General features: G+C 37.6%; 2 protein-coding genes across 3 annotated transcripts; both read right to left on the bottom strand.

Moving 5' to 3' along the window:
- Nucleotides 144-1,473, bottom strand: LOC107616587. The gene is made up of 3 exons (XM_016318540.2): nt 1,018-1,473; nt 765-923; nt 144-679 (listed from the first exon to the last, which is right to left on the bottom strand). The coding sequence occupies exons 1-3, from the start codon at nt 1,471-1,473 to the stop codon at nt 368-370; spliced, it is 927 nt and encodes a 308-aa protein (XP_016174026.2). The 3' UTR covers nt 144-367.
- Nucleotides 1,571-3,799, bottom strand: LOC107619351 (F-box/LRR-repeat protein At3g26922-like). 2 transcript variants are annotated; one of them, XM_016321615.2, is made up of 4 exons: nt 3,687-3,799; nt 2,485-3,467; nt 2,232-2,390; nt 1,571-2,146 (listed from the first exon to the last, which is right to left on the bottom strand). In XM_016321615.2, the coding sequence occupies exons 2-4, from the start codon at nt 3,454-3,456 to the stop codon at nt 1,835-1,837; spliced, it is 1,443 nt and encodes a 480-aa protein (XP_016177101.1). In that variant the 5' UTR covers nt 3,457-3,467; nt 3,687-3,799; the 3' UTR covers nt 1,571-1,834. The 2 variants fall into 2 exon arrangements, with proteins under 2 accessions (XP_016177101.1, XP_016177100.1); XM_016321614.2 differs by having other exon boundaries at nt 2,485-3,768.

The following is a 7,137-nucleotide window of genomic DNA, read 5'->3' as shown; positions in this document are numbered from 1 at the left end:
AAACATAGATTATCTCAAATTAGTATTTAGTATTTTACTTTAAATATGATATAGTTATTTGGAAATCAACTTGAGAAGATTTGTTCCTCCCACAAAATGTCCATACATCAGTAATAAATAATAAATAACATGAAATTAAGCAATTCTTCCAACCTTATATCTGTCAATAGAATAAGTTAGAGCTAAACAAAATTCGTGGTTGCGTTTCAATGTTCACAAACACAAATTAGAAAGGCAATGAGTAAATTCTAAAACTACAACAGAAAGGCAATCGGCAAATTCTATAGCTGTATCAAAACATAATCCATAAAGTTTGATATCTCAACAATTCAAACAAATCACTATCTTGGCTCCATTCTTTCCATCTTCACTCGATTACAATATGCTCAACATCTATCTCGCAATCCATTGACCTCCTCGGATACCTTAAGATCTGCTGGTGCAACTTATCTAACCTCTCTCCTCTATCAATATGTTCACCTTTATACTGAAAGGAATAACTCCGGATAATAAGTTTACTCAATGCTGATGCTGCTTGCAACAAAACTTTTATTGCAAATAACTCTTCTTCTTCCCCATCAAAGTCACAGATCTCAATTAACTTAAGGTCAGTACTAAAGCACATAGGTATGCAATCCAATATGCAGGTTGCATCATCTTTAGGTAGAAACACCCCTCTCTGCATTGTTAAACACATACTAAAATGAAAATTTCAAAAGTTTTGTAAACAGCAATAAATTTTCAAGTCTGAAAGAAGTTATTACCACAAATCTAATAACCTCGAGATTGGGCGAGTTATGGAACATGGCCGATAATCCTGAGTAGGACAAATCTATGGACCCGTCGATTGAGTCCAAATTTAGTTCAACCAAATTAGGAAAAAAAGGTAGATATTTAAGTAGTAATCTTGTTCTGCTGAGAGCCTGGCAAACACAACCAAAATATTCAGAAAGGCCATAAAATTAATTATATAAAATCACACTAATAGATGTTTTGTAATTTGTAAGGAGATCAAACCAAAACAAAGTCGTCAGAGATGGTAAGCCACTCCAGATTTGGGAGTTCTCTGAGAAGTTTGAACACGAAATGGCCTAAATGGAACAGACGACTGTAAATCATGCAATCGTCATCCCAACAATTGGGAGAAGGAGGTACTTGAACCATAATAGATGCGTTAATCACTGAGGCTGAATCACATAATGAATATTCATTTGGGAAGTCACCAGAATAATTAAATGACATCAAATTTGTTCCGAAGATCACTACTTTGTTTGAAAAATTCAGACCATCATCTTCCTCATCTTCCTTATCTACTATTTTAATTTTTTGAAGCAAGGGAGAAGAAATAAAAAACGCCTTGACATTCTTCAAATTGCAATGAATTAGGGTCAACTCCTCCAAGGCTGGCAAACCAGAGAAAAGATTTTTCGTTGAAGAACTATCAGGGAATATAACACCAACCAATATAAACATAGATTATCTCAAATTAGTATTTTACATAAGAATTTAAATATGATATAGTTATTTGGAAATCAACTTGAGAAGATTTGTTCCTCCCACAAAATGTCCATACATCAGTAATAAAACTACTTTAACATGAAATTAAGCAATTCTTCCAACCTTATATCTGTCAATAGAATAAGTTAGAGCTAAACAAAATTCGTGGTTGCGTTTCAATGTTCACAAACACAAATTAGAAAGGCAATGAGTAAATTCTAAAACTACAACAGAAAGGCAATCGGCAAATTCTATAGCTGTATCAAAACATAATCCATAAAGTTTGATATCTCAACAATTCAAACAAATCACTATCTTGGCTCCATTCTTTCCATCTTCACTCGATTACAATATGCTCAACATCTATCTCGCAATCCATTGACCTCCTCGGATACCTTAAGATCTGCTGGTGCAACTTATCTAACCTCTCTCCTCTATCAATATGTTCACCTTTATACTGAAAGGAATAACTCCGGATAATAAGTTTACTCAATGCTGATGCTGCTTGCAACAAAACTTTTATTGCAAATAACTCTTCTTCTTCCCCATCAAAGTCACAGATCTCAATTAACTTAAGGTCAGTACTAAAGCACATAGGTATGCAATCCAATATGCAGGTTGCATCATCTTTAGGTAGAAACACCCCTCTCTGCATTGTTAAACACATACTAAAATGAAAATTTCAAAAGTTTTGTAAACAGCAATAAATTTTCAAGTCTGAAAGAAGTTATTACCACAAATCTAATAACCTCGAGATTGGGCGAGTTATGGAACATGGCCGATAATCCTGAGTAGGACAAATCTATGGACCCGTCGATTGAGTCCAAATTTAGTTCAACCAAATTAGGAAAAAAAGGTAGATATTTAAGTAGTAATCTTGTTCTGCTGAGAGCCTGGCAAACACAACCAAAATATTCAGAAAGGCCATAAAATTAATTATATAAAATCACACTAATAGATGTTTTGTAATTTGTAAGGAGATCAAACCAAAACAAAGTCGTCAGAGATGGTAAGCCACTCCAGATTTGGGAGTTCTCTGAGAAGTTTGAACACGAAATGGCCTAAATGGAACAGACGACTGTAAATCATGCAATCGTCATCCCAACAATTGGGAGAAGGAGGTACTTGAACCATAATAGATGCGTTAATCACTGAGGCTGAATCACATAATGAATATTCATTTGGGAAGTCACCAGAATAATTAAATGACATCAAATTTGTTCCGAAGATCACTACTTTGTTTGAAAAATTCAGACCATCATCTTCCTCATCTTCCTTATCTACTATTTTAATTTTTTGAAGCAAGGGAGAAGAAATAAAAAACGCCTTGACATTCTTCAAATTGCAATGAATTAGGGTCAACTCCTCCAAGGCTGGCAAACCAGAGAAAAGATTTTTCGTTGAAGAACTATCAGGGAATATAACACCAACCAACCTCAACATCCGAAGGGATTGAAAATGAATGGAAGAAGGAAGCTTGAAAATATGCTTCATATACAATCCAAATTGTGTCAGTGTTGCACAGGTAAACAGGTGGTCAGGGAAGACCAAAGGTTCCCAAATTTGTTCAAAGCGAAGAGATAATTGTTCAATCTCAGGGTTGATGAAACCACATAGCCACTGATTAACCTGAGAAGCATTCTTACCTACTCTACATATCAGATCAAACTTTTTAAGACTCGAGCAATCAAAATCTCTGAGCAATTTGGTGGCAAAGTCCATGAATTTCTGTCTTTTTTCAGGTTCAGAAGTGTGATAATCCTCTCTCAACTCAATCGTGGATATATTCTTCCATAGATGCTGCCACATTTTGGAAAGTACACTTGTTCGAATTGCATCTTTTGTAGGAAGAGAGGATAAGATATGATAGAGAATTGGGTCAGGAAGATCACATATGTTCATGACCGTGCCACTCTCCTCTCCCTTTCTCTGCTTCTTGCTCTTCCTTTTACGATCCATGCTTCAAATAGCTTTCATATTATACAAACAAAGATTACTGAGTAAGAAAATAATAGCCTGCCCTAAATTGAGATTCACATTGATTAGTATCCCTTACTCATCATCATCTAAAATAATAATGAACCTATTTGCCCTTGTCTAAGCCCTAAACCCCCAAAACCCTAACTTAATCGGAAGAAGAAAATGCGAAGGTAAAGACAAATGGAATCGAAGAGGAAGAGAGTGATAACCTGCACCGGCGACCCCTTTCTCCACTAGCAGTGTACGATGTTCCAATATATCAACTCATAATTACCATTTACCAACACGAATTGAAATATGATTATTAAGGCCAAATTAGAAATTACTGATGCATGCAGATATATATGGATATTATTTAATTTATGGAAAAAAACTCAAAACAGCCCGTCACAATTATCTTGAAAGATAACGAGATCTTTGACAAAAAGAAATTTAACTCGGCCCTGGAAATACTTCGAAAGGACAACAAGGTTTCTGTGCCAAAAAGAAGTCAATGTTATTTTTTTTGGCACAAGGCTAATCAGTCCAAACAAAAAAAAATCAAGAGCCAAATTGGGTATTTTTTTTGGACCTCATTGTCCTTTCGAAGTAATTATCTGGAGACGGATGAGTATTCACTCTTTATTTATTGATATACTTTAACTAACAATTAAACAACTAGTAACCAAAATATAATTTTAAGGATTAAATAGTTAACTTAAAAATTTTATGAACTAAATTCTTCCCATTAAAAAAATAAACCGAGCGTATTTTGAATTTGTGAACATAATCTATATTTGAAAACTAAGAGCTCTAAGAATGCGAAAATTAATTTGCATATAGTTGTGTATAAGGTGGATTGTTTTTTTTTTCCTTTTTTTTGGTGTCAATAAGGTGAATTGTTTGAATATTGAAGAGGATAGAGAGAAATTGAAAGATAGAAAAAATTAATGCAGAGAGTAAAGAATAAAAATGAATGTTCTATCTTATTCCACTTGAGTAATAAGATAAGTATATATAAACGGACCCGGATGTTCTTAGAAGGAAAGCTGAATCCTTCTATAAACGCCTATTTTGCCAGTCGGAGGATGTAGACTTAGGTTGTCTTAGTGATGTGCCGCTGCCTTCCCTGAATGATGAAGCCTGTTGTAGCCTCATAGCGCCAGTTATTCTGGAAGAAGTTAAGTCGGCTGTTTTCAGTATGCATTCTTTTAAGGTGCCGGGCCCTGATGGGTTTCAGGCTTTCTTCTTTAAAGAATACTGGAAGATTGTTGGTTTTGATGTTTGGACTATGGTTCGTCATGCGTTCTCTGGTTTGGATATGGATCCAAGGATGATGGAAACTCTTGTGGTTCTTATTCCGAAGGTAGAAAACCCGGTTTCCATGAAGGATTTCCGACCAATTAGTCTCTGTAATGTGGTTTACAAAGTTATAACGAAGTTCCTAGTCAATAGACTTCGTCCCCATCTCAAAGAGATTATTGGGCCCCTTTAAGGAGGGTTTATCCCGGGGAGAGGAACCCCAGACAACATCATTGTAGCACAAGAGGTTCTCCATTTCATGAAGACAAAGTCAAAGAAAGGCACCCTGGCCTTTAAGATTGATTTGGAGAAAGCGTATGATAGAGTGGATTGGAGATTTCTGAAACAAACCCTGGTGAGTTTTGGCTTTCCTCTTCCGACAGTCAATCTGATTATGCGTTGTGTCACTGCTTCCTCACTGTCTATCCTCTGGAATGGGGATAGATTAAATAGCTTTACTCCGAGCAGGGGTCTTAGGCAAGGAGATCCTATATCACCGTATCTGTTTGTGTTGTGTATGGAGAGATTGTCCTGTTCTATTAATCAGCAAGTTGATAAGGGCTTGTGGAAGCCGGTTGCGGTTTCTAGAGGGGGTCCAAGAATTTCTCATTTGATGTTTGCCGATGATTTGCTTCTTTTCTGTAAAGCTGAAAAATAGCAAGTTCAAACTGTAATGGTAGCTTTGGAAAATTTCTGCAGAGCCTCTGGGATGAAGGTTAATGTGGAAAAATCTAAAGCGCTATGCTCTAGGAATGTTTCAGCAACAAGAAAAGAGATTTTCACTGGAGTCTCCTCCATCAGATTCGTCCAGAACTTGGGCAAGTATTTAGGGGTGAACCTTAATCACTCTCGGGTGACACGCGCAACTTTCAACGATGTTTTGGACAAGATCGGGGAAGGCTAGCCAGCTGGAAAGGGAGATTGCTTAATAAGGCAGGCAGACTCTGTTTGCTCAACTCGGTAGTGACTGCGATTCCTACTTATCGCATGCAAGTATCTCTCTTCCCTAAAGGGGTAACTAATAAGATAGAATTCATGATGCGAAACTTTCTATGGAAGGGTCAAGCTGATGGTAGAGGCCTGAATCTAGTTAACTGGAAAGTGTTGGTCACTCCTAAGAAGTTTGGAGGTCTGGGAATTAGAGATCCTTTTTGTGCCAATATTGCTCTTCTTGGAAAACTAGTTTGGCAACTTTTTCACCATCCCGACAAGCTATGGGTTCAACTGTTGACGGAGAAATACCATTCTTCTAAGGATGATTGTTTTAGTCGGTCTCGAGGAAGGGGATCTTATGTTTGGAAGAGTATATGTCGAGCTTGGGATATCCTGAAGGAAGGTTTTAGTTGGTGCATTAGGGATTTGGAACAGAACTTTTGGTTTTCTAAATGGAGAAGAGAGGGGCGACTGTGTGAGGAGATGGATTATATTCACATTTCTGATTCGGATCTCAGAATCTTGGACCTTTGGTCATCTGGACAGTGGAACCTTGAGAATATCTATTCTCCTCTGAATCAGTCTCTGCAGAGCAACATTAACTCTTACAACCCAGATGTTCAAGCTGGTTCAGAGGTCGGTTGGTGTTGGACTGGTGCGGCCTCAAAGGTTTATGATGCTCATAGTGGTTATTTGTGGATCAGTAAGAAGATGTTTAGTTGGGAGGTTAGGGGTAATTGGCTTTGGCTTTGGCGTCAACACGTTCCGGAAAAGCACAAATTTTGGGCCTGACTATGTCTTCGGGAGGCTCTTCCTACTGCTGCATTTCGTTTTAGGAGGGGCATTTCGCACACGGATAGCTGTCCACGATGTTTCTCAGGTCAAGAATCGATTTTACATTGTATTTGGGATTGTCCAAAAGTCCAACTTGTTTGGCAAGCTTTAGGGATCTCCGATCAATCAGTGGATTTGATGAGTTGGTTCTTACATAATAGCAAACAGCGCCCCTTTAGATTCTTTTCTGGTCTCTGGTGGATTTGGTGTTCGATAAATAACGAGATCTTTCATCCTCACGAGCATTGGACCACAGACAAGGTGATTGGTATGGCTTTGTCCTTAGAAAAGGAGCTTCGAAATATTTTTGAGTTGCAACGACTATCTATCCCCTCAACCATTAGTGGCTCTTGGATTCCCCCCTCAGTGGGTACCTTTAAGATTAATTGTGATGCTAGCTATTCTGGCAGTGGTGCTCGAGTTGGTTTTGCTTGTGTTAGCAAAGATTGGAAGGGAAGGTGGCAACGAGGCTGTCTGGGAACAATTGAGAGTCGTAGCATTTTGCAAGGAGAGTTGTTTGCTATTTGGAGAGGCTTTCTTTTAGCATGGGACTCGGAACAAAGAGACATTATATGTGAGACAGACTGTGTGAAGGCTTTTACTATTGTCAAT

Source organism: Arachis ipaensis, chromosome B09, assembly GCF_000816755.2.
Source record: "Arachis ipaensis cultivar K30076 chromosome B09, Araip1.1, whole genome shotgun sequence".
Lineage (NCBI taxonomy): Eukaryota > Viridiplantae > Streptophyta > Magnoliopsida > Fabales > Fabaceae > Arachis > Arachis ipaensis.
Note: the sequence above shows the minus strand (reverse complement) of the source record. Positions and strands in the feature narration are given on the sequence as shown.

What these genes read in the sequence shown, in the direction of transcription:
- LOC107616587 (XM_016318540.2), bottom strand. Translation starts at nt 1,473, where the DNA reads ATGTTTATATTGGTTGGTGTTATATTCCCTGATAGTTCTTCAACGAAA. An exon ending in TCTCTGACGACTTTGTTTTG is followed by an intron (nt 924 to 1,017) that starts GTTTGATCTCCT and finishes TGTGTTTGCCAG; the next exon opens with GCTCTCAGCAGAACAAGATT. An exon ending in TCGAGGTTATTAGATTTGTG is followed by an intron (nt 680 to 764) that starts GTAATAACTTCT and finishes TTAACAATGCAG; the next exon opens with AGAGGGGTGTTTCTACCTAA.
- LOC107619351 (XM_016321615.2), bottom strand. Translation starts at nt 3,456, where the DNA reads ATGGATCGTAAAAGGAAGAGCAAGAAGCAGAGAAAGGGAGAGGAGAGT. An exon ending in TCTCTGACGACTTTGTTTTG is followed by an intron (nt 2,391 to 2,484) that starts GTTTGATCTCCT and finishes TGTGTTTGCCAG; the next exon opens with GCTCTCAGCAGAACAAGATT. An exon ending in TCGAGGTTATTAGATTTGTG is followed by an intron (nt 2,147 to 2,231) that starts GTAATAACTTCT and finishes TTAACAATGCAG; the next exon opens with AGAGGGGTGTTTCTACCTAA.